At 43.7% G+C, this 20,332-nt stretch overlaps 1 protein-coding gene across 3 annotated transcripts in view; it reads left to right on the top strand.

The window, feature by feature from the left end:
* The window catches only part of ATAD5 (ATPase family AAA domain containing 5), a 63,505-nt gene that overhangs the window by 19,463 nt on the left and 23,710 nt on the right, over positions 1-20,332 (top strand). For all 3 annotated transcript variants that reach the window (XM_062174802.1, XM_062174801.1, XM_062174799.1), the window contains 10 exons: positions 594-720; positions 1,467-1,548; positions 3,401-3,585; positions 5,365-5,519; positions 7,316-7,475; positions 9,112-9,438; positions 11,552-11,648; positions 14,533-14,612; positions 15,514-15,653; positions 15,749-15,899. In XM_062174802.1, coding sequence (XP_062030786.1) covers positions 594-720; positions 1,467-1,548; positions 3,401-3,585; positions 5,365-5,519; positions 7,316-7,475; positions 9,112-9,438; positions 11,552-11,648; positions 14,533-14,612; positions 15,514-15,653; positions 15,749-15,899 — 1,504 coding nt within the window. The remainder of the gene's footprint in view (positions 1-593; positions 721-1,466; positions 1,549-3,400; positions 3,586-5,364; positions 5,520-7,315; positions 7,476-9,111; positions 9,439-11,551; positions 11,649-14,532; positions 14,613-15,513; positions 15,654-15,748; positions 15,900-20,332) is intronic.

Below are 20,332 nucleotides of genomic sequence, written 5' to 3'. Positions count from 1 at the left end.
GTAATCAACCATGGTCCAAAAATATTAATTGGTAAATTCCACAAAAACCAATTCTTAAGTTTTAAATTGCATGCCATTTGTATAGTGTTATGAAGTCTTATGCTGTCTCTCTCTGGTCCCACCCCAGGAAGGGAATGATTTCTTCCCATTGTATCCATGTTGTATATACCACCTGCCCATTAGTCACTTGTTAGCTGTTCAGGTTATCAGATCTACAGGGTGCTGTGTTCAGGAAACTCTTTATTTCACTTACTAATGGGCTCAAGTTGAATAAGTAGTGATGCTGACAGTTTAGGTATGTCAAGAAATTCTGAAATTGCTAATATCTACAGAATGAATCTTCTATCTGTGATATTGTGCTGAAGGAAAAGGAAACTTATGTTCATTTGCTTTCCCATCTCAACCTGCAAAACTTATGGCCACAGTGTATGATAGGGTATGTACAAGTGTGTATAGGAAAAGCATAGTATATTTGGGTTAAATACTATCTAAGGTTTCAGGCATCTACTGTTGATCAATATGGGATTGTTTCTCTTCCTCATGGGTGAAGGGGACTCACGTATCTAAGAAACATCTCTCTTCTTTTGTCTCAGGACTCTGTCATAATAATAGATTCAAGTCTAACTTCTGTAAAGCATCCCGAGAAAAATCAGAAGAAACTTCAGTGTTTGAACGATGTACTAGGAAAAAAACTTAACAGGTCTCCTAAGAATGTACCTGGTAATCATACTTCATAACATTTTGATGAATATTAGGATGTTTGTGGGAATTATTCTGAAAGTGTTCATGATAAAATTTAATCTGTCACACAATATAAAATTTTGTTGTATTTATTTTTTAAAGATTTACTTATGTATTTGAAAGGCAGAGTTACATAGAGAGAGGGAGAAACAGAGATCTTCCATCCACTGGTTCACTCCTCAAATGACTTCAATGACTAGGGCTGGACCAGGCTGAAGATGGGAGCTTGGAACTCCATCCTTATCTCCAATGTGGGTGGCAGGGCTTTAAGCCCTTGGGCCATCTGTTGCTGCTTTCCCAAGTATGTTAGCATAAAGCTGTAGTGACAGTAGAGCAGGTGGGAATCAAACCATCACTCATATGGGATGCCAGCTTTGCAGGTAGTGGTTTACCCCACTGTACTACAACACTGGCCCCTCTCATTTATACTTTAATAGATAAAGTCATCATATTATGAGGAATTTTTAAAGTTTAGCATATTTAATGTTACTGTATTTCTGTGTATCTGTTTAGATTATAGTAAGTTAATGGTTCTTATACCTAATATCAAAATCAATTGGGTAAATTAAGATTAAAAATTATTAATTTTTCTAAATCTTATTTCCTAGACAAATTGCTGTATTTTTTAATTTATTTGAGAGGCAGAGAGACACAGTTTAGAAAGTAGCTGAAGGTAATTAGAGATGGTATACATTGATACTAACCTAAGTATTTATTTTTCTTAGGAAAAATGAAAGTCGCTCCTTTATTCCTTGCCAGAAAGCCTAAAAAAACAGCTGATCCTGTCCTTGGTTTTGATGAAAGCAGGTTAGTTTAATATAAATTTTAAACGCCAAAGTATTTTATGGAACATATTGTGTATTTATTTGCTTACTTTCATGAGAAAGCATGCTATCATTTGAAGCTTCAGTAAATTCATTTACAAGATGACAGAATTGACAATACTGTACCATTGCTGTTGGGAGATCTGGCTTCTCTGCAAATGCTTTATTTCCATCTGTAGAGAAAACAGAATAGTAAGCACATCAAAAATACAAAAGGCTGATTATTAATTTCATTCAATAAATATTTAAATGCCTTCTATGTACCAGGCATTGTTTTTAGACTAAGGGTATTACGAGGAACAAGACAAAACACATTCCCTATTCTCATAAGGCTATACTGTATAGGGAAGACAATATGATTAAACAGTAATTGGGCCAACAAATGGAAAATTGGTGGGGGGCAAATTTCTACTAGGGTTTGTATGGAAGAGGGTTGGTGTGGTCAAGGAAGGCTTCGCCGAGGTGAAATCTGGAGGAAGAGTGGGAGCTCAGAAAGAGAAGGGATGATCTCCCAGTCAGAGGAGACATAGTTGTCCCTGTAGTTGTAAGCGTGGAAAAAATCAGAGATTGAAAGCATGCCCGCTGACTTGAACACAGAGAGCAACGGTAAGCACATGGGATCAAGCTGGAGAAGTGGGTGCCAGTCAAAGCAGGACCTAAGAGGCCATGTTGAATTGTGTGATTGTGCTAAAAACAATAAGCAGCAGCCAAGGAGTTTTGTTTTTGGTTTTTATTTTTTTAAGATTTATTGTATTTATTTGAAAGGCAGGGTTACAGAAGGAAAGAGGGAAAAATGCAGAGATCTTCCATCTGTGGATTCATTCCCCAAATGCCCATGATGGCTAGGACTGGGCCAGGACCAAGCCCAGAGCCAGGAATTTCATCTGAGTCTCCCACTAGGGTACAGGGGCTCAAGCACTTATGCTGACTTGTGCTGCTTTCCCAGGCACATTAGCAGGGAGGTGGATCAGAGATGGAGCAGCCAGGACTTGAACAGGTGCCCACATGGGATGCTAGCACCACAGGCGGTGGCCTAACCTGTTATGCCACAATGCAGGCTCCAGCCAAGGGGTTTTAAACACGAATATGGCTGTAAACAAATGAAAATTTAGAAAATTTAATCTGTGTGCTGAATCAATGTATGATGGCCACAATGGCCGGAGCTGGGCCTTCCAAACGCAGGATCCTGGAGCTTCCTGGTCTCCCATATGTGTGCAGGGGCCCAAGCATTTGGGCCATCTTCCACTACTTTCCCAGGCTATAGTAGAGAGCTGGATTGGAAGAGCAGCACCCATATGGACAGCAGCTTTCCCCATTATGCCACACTGCTGAACTCAATATTGCAATTCTTACTCTATGTATGACAAATTAGGAAGTGCATGTGAGCTGCCACACACCACTACACTCTTCTCTTACACCACTCCAGCTCCTGCTCTCCCCCTCCCTCCTGCGTCCCTTCCATTTCCCTCAGCTGTACTCAGTATTCCTTTGATTCCCAATTTGAAGATATGACATTGACTAAAAAAGGTAGCGGGTGGCTTACTTTTTCTGCTAAAGAAAACAAGAAAGACAAGGTGGGGGGAACTCACCTGCCACCAAAAAGTGGCCCCAGTTAACATTTTGATGGATGGCCTTCAAGTTACTGTTTTCTATACATACTTATTTAATTTTTTAACATGGGTTAACTTTCATTATTAGGAGAAGCAAAAATGAATTAGACCAGCTAACATCTTAAGTGACTGATTAATTTTAAAAATTAAATCCAAGTGTATTTTGTAGATAGTTGATTCTTTTTAAGTGATTTAGCTTTTGTTTTTAAATCTTTTTCTTAAAAGTCAAAATACATCTGAAAAATCTGAGGATTGTGATGAACAGTCTAAAGCGAAGCGTGACTTTCTGATGAGTGGTTTGCCAGATTTGCTGAAACGACAGATTGCAAAGAAAGCTGCTGCTCTGGATGTGTACAATGCAGTGAGTACCAGCTTCCAGAGAGTTGTTCATGTGCAACAGAAAGATGACGGTAAGTTTGTTGGTATTGAATATTTACTCTTCAGCTGTGCGAAGGAATCAGAAACTATTTAAGTTGGTTAAAGATGAGACCGACATTTAAGTATCATTTTTTCTTTATTTTAAAAAATATTTATTTATTTATTTGAAAGGCAGAATTACAGAGGGGGAGCAACAGAGAAAGAGATCTTCCATCTGCTATTTTACTCCCCAATGGCTGGAATAGCTGGGGCCTGGGCCAGGCTGAAGCACAGAGGGTATTGGATCTCCATACAGATCTCCCTCAAGGTTGTCAGGGGCCCAAGTGCTTAGCCATCTTGCTCTGCTTTCCCAGACATATTAACAGAGAACTGGATCAGAAGTGGAGTAGCCAGGATTCAAACCAGTTCTTGTATGGGATGCCAACATCACAGGCAGTCGTTTAAGCCCCTCTACCACAATACTGGCCCCATGTGTCATTCTTAAGGTGATTTTAATAGAAATTTAAATATAGTTAGTATTGTCTGAAATTCTACTGACCACTTCATGCATATATCTAGTTTAATCCCTGTAATTCCAGAAGGTTGAGTATTCTGGCCACTTTACAAATGAAGAAGCTAGGATTTAGGATCTTGCTCTCGCTGACGAGATTAGTAAGTGGCAGAGTCTGGATTTGACCCCAGATTTGACTTAGAAGTTTAATCTTGGGTTCGGCATTGTGACATAGCAGGTAACGCTGTTGCCTATGATGCCAGCATCCCATATTGTTGCCAGTTCGAGTCTTGGCTGCTCCACTTCCCATCCAGCTCCCTGCTAATGTGCCTGGGAATGTAGCAGAGAATGGCCCAAGTACTTGGGCCCCTGCACCCACTTGGGAGATCCAGAAGCTTCTTGGATGTGAGGGCGATCCGGCTGCGGCATCTGTCACCCCATTGATCGCTAGGGTTGATCAGCTGATCTGGCTAGCTAGGCGGGTGTCCCCTTCCTCCCTCACCGCTCCATGAGCATCCCTCCTGAAGCTGTGCGCTTGATTGAAGAGGACGACCTTCCCCGCTGGAGGAGGACCAGTCTTCGGTCAAGGGCATACAAGTAGCTGAGCTCCGCTGCTAGAACCTCCAAGCAAGCTCTCAAGGTCCATTCGCAGAAGAAGCTCCTGGCTTCAGACTGGCCCAGCTCTGGCCGTTGTGACCATTTGGGGAATGAACCAGCAGACGGACGATCTCTGGTGACGAGAGAACAACTTTTTTTAACTCTTTTACTTAGTATAGGGTTAACCTTACAATCATTAAGTAAACTGAAAGATCTTTGTAAAAATTAAGAGTGGGAATGGGAGAGAGAGGAAGAAGAAGGGTTGGCGTGTGGGCGACAGGGAGGGAAGTGTCACTATGTTCTAAAAACTGTATATATATGAAATACATGAAACTTGTAGGGCAAAACATTTTTTAAAAAAGATCCCTGTCTCTGCCTTTCAAATAAATAAATAAATAAACCTTTTTTTTTTTTTTAAAAAAAAGTTTAAACCAGAACGCTAACCAGCCCTAAAATTTTCACCCTAATTACCATGGCTAGTTTGAAAGGAAATGAAACTTTGGTAATATTTCCTTTCTTAACAAGTGAGAGGGAAGACTGAGTAAATTTTATTAATTGTGTGTGCTGGAGGTAAGGATTTTGTTCTAAGTACTCATTTATGGTTTTAGTAGTTTTGGGTTAACTATGAAGACATTATATCTTTTTGTGTTTATACAACTGACATTCAGTAAATGGATAGTATATAAATAGAGTTAATTAACATAATCTTTCTGTTTTTCATTAGGGTGCTGGTTGTGGCATCTGACACCACCCTCTTGTCCTCTCTTAACTAAATTTAAGGAATTGAACACTAAAGTAAGAGATTTCTCTAAATGTGTTATTGCCCTCGGTGAATTTTCAACATTGAATTCAAAAGCGAAAAGTAATAATTCCATTTTGGTAAGTACTAGAAAACTCCTCTGTTGCAGGTTCTTTCCTGTCTCAGAAGACTTTATTTTTTTAAAGATTTATTTATTTATTTGAAAGGCAGAGTTAGAAGGGCAGAGAGAGAGAAAGAGAGATCTTCCATCTTGTGGTTCACTCCCCAGATGGCCACAATGGCCAGATCCGGGCCGATCTGAAGCCAGGAGCCAGGAGCTAGCTTCTTTGGAGTCTCCCAAGTGGATGCTGGGGCCCAAGGACTTGGGCCATCTTTTACTGCCTTCCCAGGTCATAGCAGACAGCTGGATTAGAAGTCGAGCCGCTGGGACTCGAACCTGTGCCTGTATGGGATGTCTGCACTGCAGGTGGTGGCTTTACTTTGCTGTGCCACAGCACCATCCCCAAGAAGACATTTTTTAATATCTACTGCTGTAGCCTAGAATTCCTTTTACCTGGGGTCTAATTGTTGTTTGTTTCTTTTTTTTTTTTTTTTAAAGATTTATTTATTTATTTGAAAGTCAGAGTTACACAGAGAGAAAAGGAGAAGCAGAGAGAGAGATGTTCCATCTGATGGTTCACTCCCCAGTTGGCCGCAATGGCTGCAGCTGGGCTGATACAAAGCCAGGAGCCAGGAGATTCCTCTGGGTCTCCCACGTGAGTGCAGGGGCCCAAGGACTTAGGCCAACTTCCACTGCTTTCCCAGGCCATAGCAGAGAGCTGGATTGAAAGTGGAGGAGCTGGTACACAAACTGGCATAGGGTCTAATTTTCAAAAGGAACCCCAATTAAAGTTCTCAACTTGGTAGTTGTTGTTGTTGTTGTTGTTGTTGTTTTTTTTTTTTTTTTTTTTTTTTTTACGGGCATAGTGGACAGTGAGAGAGAAAGACAGAAAGAAAGGCCTTCCTTTTCTGTTGGTTCATCCCACAGTGGGCGCTGCAGCCCGTGCACTGCGCTGATCCAAAGGCAGGAGCCAGGTGCTTCTCCTGGTCTCCCATGCAGGTGCAGGGCCCAAGCACTTGGGCCATCTTCCACGGCCTTTCCGGGCCACAGCAGAGAGCTGGACTGGAAGAGGAGCAACTGGGACAGAACCGGTGCCCCAACCAGGACTAGAACCCCGGGGTGCCAGCGCTGCAGGCGGAGGATTAGCCTAGTGAGCCGCGGCGCCGCCCTTAAATACTCAACTTTAAAAACAGCTTAAGAATTAATGATATGGGCTGGCACTGTGGCACAGCGGGTTAACGCCCTGGCCTGAAGCACCAGCACCACATATGGGCGCTGGTTCAGGTCCCAGCTGTTCCTCTTCTGATCCAGCTCTCTGCTATGGCCTGGGATAGCAGTAGAAGATAGCCTAAGTCCTTGGGCTCCTGCACTCATGTGGGAGACCGGGAGGAAGCTCCTGGCTCCTGGCTTTGGATCGGCGCAGCTCTGGCCGTTGGGGCCAACTGGGGAGTGAACCAGTGGATGGAAGAGTTCTCTCTCTGTCTGCCTCTCCTCTCTCTGTATAACTCTGATTTTCATATAAATAAATAAATCTTTTTTAAAAAAAGAATTAATGATAGACTGTTTTGAAAGAATATTAAATTGCAGATACTTTAAGTTAGTATGATAGTCTAATAAATGTGTAATTAGTTGATAGGTAGAAAAATAAAAAATGTGAACTAAGTCCTTCAAAAGCTGTGTAAATGCAGCTTTTTGTTTGGTGATTAAAACTAATCCTTTATTAATCACTTACTGTGGATAGAAGGTAGTTGGTTGTGCTTTGATTATCTTGAGTAAATGATATGGTTCTATTGTACATTTTATTTCTTATTGCAGTTCATGAGGACAAGGAAAGATTTTACTGAGGAAGTAAGAAATCTTTTGCTGGAGGAAATTAGGTGGTCCAATCCTGAATTTTCTTTGAGAAAATATTTTCCCTTGCTTCTGAAAAAACGAATTGAGCACCAGGTACTTTCTGAGTATCATGGTAAACAAGGTTAGTAATAATTATCGTTTAAGTTAACATTTTAGTTTTGAAAACACCTAGACTTAGCTCCTGAAGATATCTTAGAAGGGATCCCCACAGACAGGATGTTGCCTGCAGTTGGCAAGAAGCTTTGCTCGGCCAAGGAAAAGCCTGTGCAATGTTACACTTGCCCTGCCAGTTCCAGGGATGCCAATCCAAAGACAGCTTTAATTATGTTAAAATACTAAGCATGCCGCAATGGCTGGAGCTGTGCCAATCAGAAGTCAGGAGCCAGGAGCTTCTTCTGGGTCTCCCACACAGGTGCAGGGGCCCACGGACTTGGGCCATCTTCTACTGCTTTCCCAGGCCATAGCAGAGAGCTGGATCAGAAGAGGAACAGTCAGGTCTCAATGCTGGCTCTTCAGGCCAGGGTGTTAACCTGCTGTGCCACAGTGCCGGCCCCTAATCATGCATTTAAAGAAAGCCCTAGAGGAGATGATTTTAACTTATATAGCTTGTACAAAATGCAGTCTAAATATTAAGGTCTTCAGCTTGTTGTTTTTTTTTTTTTTTTAAAGATTTATTTATTTATTTGAAAGAGTTACACACAGAGAGAAAGGATAGGCAGAGAGAGAGAGGTCTTCCACCCGCTGGCTCACTCTCCAGATGGCCGCAATGGCTGGAGCTGTGCCGATCCAAAGCCAGGTGCCAGGAGCTTCTTCTGGGTCTCCCACGCAGGTGTAGGGGCCCAAGGACTTGGGCCATCTTCTACTACTTTCTCAGGCCACAGCAGAGAGCTGGATTGGAAGTGGAACAACCGGGTCTCGAACTGGCACCCATGTGGGAGCACTGCAGGCAGCGGCTTTACCTGCTATGCCACAACAATGGGCCCCAGCTTGTTTTTTTTTTTTTTTTTTTTTTTTTTTTATGATTTTTTATGATTTTTTTTTTTTTTTTGACAGGCAGAGTGGACAGTGAGAGAGAGAGACAGAGAGAAAGGTCTTCCTTTTGCCGTTGGTTCACCCTCCAATGGCCGCCGCGGTAGCGCGCTGCGGCCGGCGCACCACGCTGTTCCGATGGCAGGAGCCAGGTGCTTCTCCTGGTCTCCCATGGGGTGCAGGGCCCAAGCACTTGGGCCATCCTCCACTGCACTCCCTAGCCACAGCAGAGACCCAGCTTGTTTTTAATATGTCACATTTGATTCTTGCCTTTTTCGCTTATTTTTAAAAAAGGGTTTTTTTGTTTGTTTTCTCATTTATTTGAGAAGCAAAGAGGGGAGTCGGGGGAAGAGAAAGCATTCCCTTCTGCTGATTCTTTTCTCAGATGCCCACAATGGCCAGGGATAGGCCAAGGCCAAAACCAGGAGGTGGGAACTCAGTCTAAGTCTCTTATGTGGGTAGCAGGGACCCAAGCATTTGAGCCATCAATGCTTCCTCCCAGGGTGTGCAATAGCAGGAGGCTGGAGTCAAGAGCTGCAGGCAAGCATTAAACCAGGCACTCCATATAGGATGGGAGGCCTTAACCTCTGTCTTAATCACTAAGTCAAGCATCTGCCCCTGCCTTCCCATAAGTCATAAGACTGTAGCATATTTGGAAGTGATTTTCAGATTATGGGATTTAAAAATAGTTTTTGTTGACACATGCATTTCTGTAATTCCCGAAATAGAAAGTCTACAACTACAGCCTGATGTCATTCAAAAAGAAACCAAAAGGAAACGAGTAGAAACACAAAATTATAAGTCAAAAAGAAAGAAATTACGTGAATGTTCAGAAAGTCCAGAAAAGGCAAGTGGGAAGCCAGAAGAGCTTGACAAAAGAAACACTTCTTCTGGGGTAAAGCCAGGTTCTTCCAGAGGTTTATATTCTAAGGCATCCTGGAAGAAACAGACTGCTTTGAGTACAACGTGTAAAGTGGAACCAAAAGCAGAAGATGTTGATGTTTTGATCATAGATGATGACAAAGAGTCTGGATCTGAAGAATCTTCCACTCCTGGTAAGTTAAGTTTTCTCCCTGGTACTAGAGCTCTTTATTTTTTAAAGATAGATAAGCAAATTAACAGATTGGTGTGGTCTTTGATTGTTCTATGCTTCTGTTTATACATATGCTTTTTTTCAAACCTGGGATCATATTATATATGAAAATATTATTTTAAAGTGTATTTCACATATCTCTGACATGTTCTTATTCAGTGTATACAGCTTTTCCAAAGTATTCTATTGAATTTAGTTCATCTATTTATATATAAACTTATATTTTTATATTTGATCTGTCAATTCTCTTAGCAATTTATAAAAATTTTTATTTGAGAGGTAGAGACACACAGAAAAAACTCCAATGCATTGGTCAATCCTGAAATGCTTGCAATCGCCAGGACTGGGCCAGGTTGACAACAGGAGCTGGGGTCTCAATCCAGGTCTCCCATGTAGATACAGAGACTCAGCTATTTGGGCTATCTCTTGCTACCTCCCACGGTCTGCACTGGCAAGAAGCTGGAATTAGGAACTGGAGCTGGGAAGCAAGCCCAAATACTCCACATAGGATGCAAGTGTTTTTTTGTTTGTTTGTTTTTTAAAGATTTATTTGTTTATTTGAAAGGCAGTTATGGAGAGGCAGAGGCAGAAAGAGAGATCTTCCATCTGTTGGTATATTCCCTAAATGGCCACAGTGGCCAGGGCTGGGCCAGGCTAAAGCCAGGAACCAAGAGCTTCTTGTGGGTCTCACACATGGTGCAGGGGCCCAAGCACTTGGGACATCTGTTGCTTTCCCAGACTCATTAGTAGGGAGCTGGATCATAAGTGGAACAGCCAAGACCTGAACTGGCATTCATATGGGATGCTGGCACCGCAGGTGGCGGCTCTACTTGTTACACCACAGTATTGACTCCAGGATGCAGATGTTTTAACTGCCATGCCAGTGCTTATCTTTTTTAGATTATTTTCAAAAGATTTTTCTGCATTTACTGAATTTTTTATCCCCATAAATCCTATTGAGATTTTGATTTTTTATTAGTTTATAGATTAATTCGGTGAGAACGGTTGCCTTTACAATATCGTCTTCTCAATTAGAAGTATAACATCTCTTTGTTTACACAGATTGACTCGTAGAATGTTTTAGTGTTTTTTAATTATCATTTTATTTATTTATTTATTTGAAATTTAGAGTGACACAGAAAGAGAGAGACAGAGGTCTTTCATCCCCTGGTTCACTCCCCAACTAGCTACAACACCCAGACCTCTTCCAGGTCTCCCATGCGAGCGCAGGGGCCAAGGACTTGGGCCATCTTCCACTGCTTTCCCCGCCACAGCAAAGCTGGATCAGAAGAGGAGCAGCCGGGACTAGAACTGGTGCCCATATGGGATACCGGCACTGTAGGCTGAGGCTTTAACCCACTGTGCCACAGCGCCGGCCCCCAAAAAGTTAGTTTCACTTAGTTCAGATACAGAAAAAGTACCGAGAGATAGTGAGAGGCCTTCCATCCGCTGTGTCACTCATCAATTGCCCACAGCAACCTGGGCTTGATAAGGCCAAACCCAGCAGCCCAGAACTTAATCTGGGTCTCCCACTGGGGTGGCAGGAACCCATGTACTTGAGCCATCACCTGCTGCCTCCCAGGGTGTTCGTTAGTAGAAAGCTGGATCAGAAGTGGAGGGGCCGACACTTTGAACCAGGCGCTGTGATGTGGGAATTGGGCCTGCCAAGCAGTGTCTTATTAATCAGTGTGCAGTTGTGCCAAACCACTTGCCCCTTGTGTTTCTTTTCAGTGATGAAGAGGCTGCACTGAGGACATGCAGTCGTTGTTCTTCAGACGATTGGTTTTATCCTAGTCATCCTTCCTAATTCATTTTCCTTGAATGGTTCTTAAAAATTTTAGTGTGTACTTCTATACTTTACTTTCATGAGATGTCATAGTGGTTAGTTTTTTAAGTAGGACAGCCTTGGTGTGAAGAATTTTAAATATAATCTTAAGTTTTAAAATTACCTTTTTGGAATTTATGCATATAAATAAATGTTCATACAAATACCTATGTTACACTGTAATAATAATGTTAAATGTCTAGGAATATATATTTATGTCAAGGGAAGAATAACGTATTTTTTGCCTTAGATTCTGGAATTGAAGACATGCTTTGGACAGAAAAGTACCAGCCTCAAAACGCCAGTGAACTTGTGGGCAATGAATTAGCCATAAAAAAGTTACATAGGTTGGTAAAATTTGTAAAATTTTGAGGAGTACTTTATGAATTTAGTTTATTTATGTTAAACTTTTATAATTATAAAGTAACGTTTACATAATAAAATCTTTTTAGAAAAAATTTTCAATGAAAAGTATCTCCCTTTTCTCACATTTCTGCTCCCCAGAGGTAATCACTATTGAAATTTCACTGTAAGATGTTATAGAAAAAATAGTATGCATTTATTAGTTCCCATATTTTTTTTAAGATTTATTTACTTATTTGAAAGTTAGAGTTACATAGAGAGAGAAGGAGAGGCAGAGAAAGGTCCTCCATCCGCTGGTTCACTCCCCAATTGGCTGCAAGGGCAGGAGCTGTGCCAGTCCAAAACCAGGAGCCAGGAGCTTCTATCAAGTCTCCCACACGGGTACAGGGGCCCAAGGACTTGGGCCATCCTCCACTGCTTTCCCAGGCCACAGCGGAGAGGTGGAGCAGAAGTGGAGCAGCCGGGTCTCAAACTGGTGCCCATATGACAGCACAGGCAGTGGCTTTACCCACCATGCCACAGCGCCAGCCCCTGTCCCCCTATTTCTAACAGTCATATTACTATTACCAGGTCTACAATCTGTCTACAATTCCTACATCCAATAAACTATAAGTTTATTGACTTTATAATCTATGTATAATCTTTATTAAGGTCTTTTTTGATCCACTTACGAATTCATACTTTCTTCAACAGAGAATTTTTTTGAAGATTTATGTATTTATTTGAGGCGCCACTGCCTCTAGCGCCAGAATCTCATGCAGGCACTGGTTCTAGTCCTAGATGCTCCGGTTCTGACCAGGCTCCCTGCTGGTGTGCCTTGGAAAGCAGCAGAGGATGGCCTAAGGGCTTGGGCCCCTACCACCCATGTGGGAAACCTGTAGGAAGCTCTTGGCTCCTGACTGGCCTGATCCAGTCCCCGCCACTGTGGTCATTTGGGGAGAGAACCAGCTGATGGAGGATCTCTGTTTCTCTCTCTCTGTCTCTTTTTCTCTCTCCCTTTGTAACTCTGAGTTTCAAATAAGTTTAAAAAAGTAAAAATAAAAATCTTAAAAAAAAAAAAAAAAGATGTATGCATTTGTTTGAAAGGCAGAGTTATGAGGAGGTGGGAGGGAGACAAAGAGATCTTCCATATGCTGGTACACTGCGCAAATTGCCACAACAGCCAGTGCTGGGCTAGGCCATAACCAGTAGCCAAGAACTCTTATCTGCAAGGGTAGCAGGGGCCCAAGTACATGGACCATCTTCCACTGCTTTCCCAGGCACATTAGCAGGGACCTGGATCAGAAGTGCAGGAGTGGGGCCTGCGCTGTGGCGTAGCTGGTGAAGCCAGTGCCTGCAGTACCAACATCCCATATGGGTGGCAATTCATGTCCTGGCTGTTCTACTTCCAATCCAGTTCTCTGCTATGGCCTGGGAGGCCAGGGAGGATGGCCCAAGTCCTTGGACACCTGTACCCAGGGTCCTGGCTTCAGATCAGCCAAGCTCTGGCTGTTGTAGCCATTTGAGGAGTAGACACCCCCCCCCCCTTTGTCTCTGCCCCTCTGTAATTCTACCTTTCAAATCAAATAAATAAAAATCTTAAAAAAAAAGAAAGTGGAGAATCTGGGACTCAAATTGGCACTCATATAGGATGCTGACATTGCAGGCAGCAGTTTACCCCACAGTGCCAAAATGCCGGCCCTTAATAGAAATATTAAGTGATTATGGATGGATGTATTGTCTCAGGCCCCATTGGGAATATTGTATAATATGTGATAGATACACCAAATCACCTTTCTAATATCTGAAGAATTCTGAATTCTAAAACTGGCCCAAAAGCATTTGTATTTTTGAACTGTGGACCTACAATAATAATTCATGTCATGAACTTGGTACTATCCTAAGTACTGTACTGTTCTTAGTTCCTTTAATCCTTAGAGTAATAACTCTGATGGTAAATACTGTTCTCCATCCCATTGATGAAGAGCAAACCAAGAGTTATTAGTCCAGGATCACAGTTAGGAAAATGTAGAGCTGGCATTTAAACTCAGGCTCTCTGTTCTAGACTGGAGCTTCATCTTTTTGCTTTTACTTACAGTTATATGTTAGACATCTTTCATCTCATCACATTAGCTGCCCCAGTTCTTTTTGATTACTCTATGCTGGTTTCTTTTGTGAGTACATAGCCCATAATGTCTGTTTTCCCCTACTGGTGTACTTTTTATCTTTTCCTTTTAGAGGTAATATAAACCATGTCGCAACAAACATTCTTACACATAGAGCCTTGCATATTTAGGCAAAAATTACTTCATTTTAAAATATGAGCCGGCGCCGCGGCTCACTAGGCTAATCCTCCGCCTTGCGGCGCCGGCACACCGGGTTCTAGTCCCGGTCGGGGCACCGATCCTGTCCCGGTTGCCCCTCTTCCAGGCCAGCTCTCTGCTGTGGCCAGGGAGTGCAGTGGAGGATGGCCCAAGTTCTTGGGCCCTGCACCCCATGGGAGACCAGGAGAAGCACCTGGCTCCTGCCATCGGAACAGCGCGGTGCACTGGCCGCAGCGCGCCTACTGCAGCGGCCATTGGAGGGTGAACCAACGGCAAAAAAAAAAAAAAAAAGGAAGACCTTTCTCTCTGTCTCCCTCTACTGTCCACTCTGCCTGTCAAAAAAAAAAATAATAAATAAAAATAAAAATAAAAAAAGTAAAAATTAAAATATGTGTGCCCATGTAAAACTATTTTCCTATTTAAGTTGATTTCAGTGGGAAGTCCTATAGAGTTTATAAAAACTAACAGTATCTCATAACTTCCCCCAACAATCATTTTAACGTAAGGTCTAAGACATATCCATATTTTCCAAATTATTTTTATTAACATACATTTTCTTTGGCAGTTGGTTAAAAGACTGGAAAAGAAGAGCTGAATTGGAAGAAAAACAAAATTTGAAGGGAAAAAGAGAGGGGAAACAGGAAGGTATTTTTATTCTTTTTTTTTTCCCATTTCACTGAGCATTTTAAGAGTTAAGATTTGGTGAATATTTCTATAAAATTTCATTTTCATTTTTTTTTAAAGATTTGTTTATTTGAAAGAGAGAGAGAGAGAGAGAAAATCTTCCATTTATTAGTTCATTCCCCAAATGGCCACAACAGTTGGGGCTGGGCCAAGTCTAAGCCAGGAGCCAGGAGCTTCATCCAGGTCTCCCTCTTGGGTGCAGGGGCCCAAACATTTGGGCCATCCTCTGCCGCTATCCCAGGCCATCAGCAGGGAGATGGATGGGAAGAGGAGCAGCTAGGACTTGAAGCAGTGCCCATATGGAATGGTCATGCTGCAAACAGTGGCTTAACCTGTTGCACCACAGCCTTGGCCTCTCTGTAAAATTTCTTAATGGGGGTGGGAGGGTTGAGGGGATAGGGGAGCGGTTCTGTGCCATAGTTAGGTTAAGCCTCCACTTGCTGCACTGACTTCCCATATCGGTGCTACTTCAAGTCCTGGCTATTCTACTTCCCATCCAGCTCCCTGCTGATGGCCTAGGAAAGCAATGGGAGATGACCCAAGTGCTTGGCCCTGCCACCTGCATGGGAGACCCGAAAGAAGCTCCTGACTTCGGAACAGTGCAGCGCCAACCCTTGTGGCCATCTGGGGAATAAACCGGTGAATAGAAAACCTCTCTCTTTCTGTAACTCTGCCTCTCAAATAGATAAATCTTTAAAAAAAAAAAAATTTCTTAATTTGTATTTTTATTTGGTTTTCTACTTTTTGTAGTCCCATTATCCAACATTTATTAGCAAGAAGTTTGTGGAGTTGATTAGTGGGTTTCATGAAATCCAAGTGATCCCTAAGCACTTACTTTACCTGCACTTGAATAATTTTTCAGACGTTTCGGATAGCTTGGACTTCCAGGGCAGTTCAGAGGATGAAGAAAGTCGTCTCTGCAACACTGTTCTTATAACAGGGCCGACAGGCGTGGGGAAAACTGCTGCAGTGTACGCTTGTGCTCAGGAGCTCGGGTTTAAGGTTAGTAAGAGTCACGATGGAAGAACGTTCATGTAACAGTTACCCTTGAAATAAAAGATGACATACACCATTCTGCCTTTTTTTGTGTATTCTAGATCTTTGAGGTGAACGCTTCTTCCCAGCGCAGTGGTAGACAAATTCTGTCTCAACTAAAGGAAGCTACTCAGTCCCATCAAGTAGACAAGCAAGGGGTAAACTCACAAAAGCCCTGTTTTTTCAATAGCTACAACATGGGCAAATCTCCAAGTAAGTAAATTATTTTTCTTAAGACATACCTTTTGACAAAAACAAAACCTGAGAAAGTAATTTTAATTATCAGCATTTCGCTATTTTTAAAAATCTTTCTACACATACATGTGCTTATCCCCTCCTCCTCGGACTGTATTAAAACAAGTTTGAAGGCTATCTTATCTTTTTTTTTTTTTTTTTTTTTTTTGACAGGCAGAGTGGACAGTTAGAGAGAGACAGAGAGAAAGGTCTTCCTTTTGCCGTTGGTTCACCCTCCAATGGCCGCCACGGTAGCGCGCTGCGGCCGGCGCACCGCGCTGATCCGATGGCAGGAGCCAGGTGCTTATCCTGGTCTCCCATGGGGTGCAGGACCCAAGGACTTGGGCCATCCTCCACTGCACTCCCTAGCCACAGCAGAGAGCTGGCCTGGAAGAGGGGCAACCGGGACAGGATCGGTGCCCCGACCGGGACTAGAACCCGGTGTGGCGGCGCCGCAAGGCGGAGGATTAGCCTAGTGAGCCGCGGCGCCGGCCTATCATATCATTATACCCATATATGTAAATAAAACTGTGAGAGGGTTTTTTTTCCCTAAGTTTCACTTATTTATTTATTAGAAAGGCAGAAAGAGAGAGAGAGGTCTTCCATCTGCTGGTTTACTCCCCAAATGGCCACAGTGGCTGGAGCTGAGCTGATCCAGAGCCAGGGGCCTCCTCCAGGTCTCCCACACAGGTGCAGGGTCCCAAGGACTTGGGCCATCTTCTACCACTTTCTCTGGCTGTAGCAGAGAGCTGGATCAGTAGAACAGCTGGGACTCTAACTGGTGTCCATATGGGATACTGGCGCCATAGGTGGATGATTAACCTACTGTGCCATGACTCTGCTCCCCCCCCCCCCAATTTTAAGATTTATTTTACTTATTTGAAAGGCATAGTTATAGAGAGAGAACTTCTGTCCGCTGTTCACTCCCCAAATGGCCACAGCAGCCCACACACTAGGCCAGGCCAAAGCCAGAAGTCAGGAGCTTCTTCTGTGTCTCCCATGTGGGTGGCAGAGACCCAAGCACTTGAGCCAATTTTCACTGCTTTCCCAGGTGCATTAGCAGGGAGCTGTATTGGAAGTGGAGCGGCTGGGACTTGAACCGTCGCCCATATGGAATGCTGGTATCTTAGGTGGGGGCTGTACCTTACGTGCTACATCATAACTCTGGCCCTGTCTTTGTCACTGATTTTAAGCAATTTGATTATGATGTGCCTTGTTGTAGGTTTCATATTGCTTATGCTTAGAGCTGATTGAGCTTCTTGAATATATGAGTTTATAGTTCTTACTAAATTTGGGGAAAGTGCAACCATTTTTTTTTACTTATTTATTTTTTGGACAGGCAGAGTGGACAGCGAGACAGAAAAAGGTCTTCCTTTTTCTGTTGGTTCACCCCCTAATGGCCGCTGTGGCAAGTGCATCGCGCTGATCTGAAGCCAGGAGCCAGGTCTTCTCCTGGTCTCCTATGCGGGTACAGGGCCCAGGGACTTGAGCCATTCCTCCACTGCACTCCCGGGCCATAGCAGAGAGCTGGACAGGAAGAGGGGCAACTGGGACTAGAACCCCGTGTGCCAGCGCTGCAGGCGGAAGATTAGCCTATTGAGCTGTGGCACTGGCCTCTTTTTTTATTTTTAAAAGATTTATTTATGTATTTGAAAGTCTGAGTTGCACAGATAAAGAAAGGTCTTCCATCCGCTGGTTCACTCCCCAATTGGCCACAACGGGCGGAGTTGCACTGATCCAAAGCCAAGAGCCAGGATCTTCTTCCGGGTCTCCCACGCGGGTGCAGGGACCCAAGGACTTGAGCCATCTTCCACTGCTTTCCCAGGCCACAGCAGAGAGCTGGATTGGAAGAGGAGCAGCTGGGAATTGAACTGGCGCCCACATGGAATGCAGGCCCTGCAGGCCAGGGCGTCAACCCGCTCTGCCACAGCACCAGCCCCCCCAAGCATTATTTCTTGAAATGCTTTTCTCTCCTCCCCACCTTCTCTGGCAACTTGGGTTATGGTCCTTTAGAGCACTTGAAGTTGTGTCATAGCTCACTGATGCTCGTTCAATTTTTCAGTCTTTTCCCTTTCTGTGCTTTCCATCTTGATAATTCTCATTACTGTTGTACAAGTGCATAGTTCTGGGTATCTGGTATGCTGTCAGTGCGATCTAGTTAAGTTTTCACTTACAATAGGAGTTTAATTTAGGTCCATTTTTATCTTCTTTATTTCTACTTACCAGGTGCCCTTTTTTTCTCTAGGTTTTTGAACCTATGGAATCTACTTGTTGGAATAACTTTCCACGTTCATGTCTATTAGTTCTACCATCTTTATAATTTCTGAGTTGGTTTTTCCAGGGACTAGATTTTTTCCCTTCATAATGGATTGTGTTTTCCTTCTTTGGATACCTGATGACTTTGTGGACTCAGGCTGGTGGGCACTTGGATCACTGGGTATTTCTATATTCCTATAATTATTCTTGAACTTTGGTCTGGGACACAGTTAAGTTTCTTGGAGACAGTTTGTCTTTTTTTTTTTTTTTTTTTTGACAGGCAGAGTGGACAGTGAGAGAGAGACAGAGAGAAAGGTCTTCCTTTTTGCCATTGGTTCACCCTCCAATGGCTGCCGTGGTAGGCGCGCTGCGGCCGGCGCACCGCGCCGATCCGATGGCAGGAGCCAGGTGTTTCTCCTGGTCTCCCATGGGGTGCAGGGCCCAAGCACTTGGGCCATCCTCCACTGCACTCCCTAGCCACAGCAGAGAGCTGGCCTGGAAGAGGTGCAACCGGGACAGGATCGGTGCCCCGACCAGGACTAGAACCCAGTGTGCCGGCGCCGCAAGGCAGAGGATTAGCCTAGTGAGCTGCGGCGCTGGCCGAGACAGTTTGTCTTTTAAGATCTATTAGGCAAGTCAGTAGCAGCCTTTACTCCAGGCCTAATTTTACCTTTCTGAGTACTCTGTCCACTACTCCATGAATTTTGAAGTTTGCCATTCTGTCTAGCTGGAGTAGGAGCTATTTCCAGGTCTCTGTGTGCCTCAGAGATTCTTTCCTTTGACCTTTCACTGATGAGTAGTCAACTAGACCCCAGGGAGCCTCTGTAGAGTTCCAGAGCTCTCTTTGTACAGCTGTCTCCTTTTCTGTATTCCGCGCTATTATCACTGCGTGCCTTCACCCGCCAGACTCCTGTTTGTCTCCTCAACTCTGGAGAACCAGGACTGCGCTGACCCTCCCTGCCGTGGATGAAAATTCTCTCAGGGCAATAAGCTGTGCCATCCTAGCATGTACCTTGTTTCTTGTCTCTCAGGGATCACTGCCTTTGGTTGCATGAGGGCCAAATTCTTGAAGAGTATTGTTTTGTGTATTATGTCCACTTTTTTTCTTATATTCAATTGGGAGGTTAAATTCGGTCCCAATTACCATGTCATGGCCTGAAACATAATCACATCTTGTTTTCTTTATTATTATTATTTTTTTTTTGTTGTTCTCACGTTTACTTAAAGATATATAGGTGGGCCGGCGCCGTGGCTCACTTGGTTAATCCTCTGCCTGCAGTGCCAGCATCCCATGTGGGCTTCGGGTTCTAGTCCCGGTTGCTCCTCTTCCAGTCCAGATCTCTGCTGTGGCCCGCGAGAGCAGTGTAGGATGGCCCAAGTGCTTGGGCACCTGCGCCCGCATGGGAGACCAGGGGGAGGCACCTGGCTCCTGGCTTCGGATCGGCGCAGCGCCGATCACTGTCTGTAACTCTACCTGTCAAATTTTAAAAATTAAAAAAATATATATATATAGGTTATGGTTGTAGTTCACTGAGTTGTTAAATACGAAGGATGCTTGACTATGGCCCTTAATTCAGCAATCTAGTATTCATACTGTTGTTTGTTGCCATTTAGGTATTTATCCAAACATACCTTTTGTTTGCTTTTTTAAACATGTGCCCAGATAGGGTGGAAAAAAGAAACACCAAGGACTTGTTTAAAAGGAGAGGCCTGAAAAAGACAACATTCCCATGGCAGTTCTGTCCCACTGTAGTCTGTGTGCAGGAACGGTGTTCACTTGGGGAAGCTGTATGCCCAGAGGTTTCTTGGTCTGAATGGTGTAAAAGCCCTTGAGGTTTCTGTGGCCGTCTGGAGGAAGCAGGATTGATTCTTTCTTTCTTTCTTTTATTTTATTTTTTGACAGGCAGAGTGGATAGTGAGAGAGAGACAGAGAGAAAGGTCTTCCTTTTTGCCATTGGGTCACCCTCCAATGTCCACTGCGGCCTGTGCATCCCGCTGATCCGAAGCCAGGAGCCAGGTGCTTCTCCTGGTCTCCCATGGGATGCAGGGCCCAAGCACTTGGGCCATCCTCCACTGCCTTCCCGGGCCATAGCAGAGAGCTGGCCTGGAAGAGGGGCAACCGGGATAGAATCCGGCGCCCCGACCGGGACTAGAAC

Source organism: Lepus europaeus, chromosome 18 (assembly GCF_033115175.1).
Source record: "Lepus europaeus isolate LE1 chromosome 18, mLepTim1.pri, whole genome shotgun sequence".
Taxonomy (NCBI): domain Eukaryota; kingdom Metazoa; phylum Chordata; class Mammalia; order Lagomorpha; family Leporidae; genus Lepus; species Lepus europaeus.
This window is presented reverse-complemented; position numbering and strand designations above follow the sequence as displayed.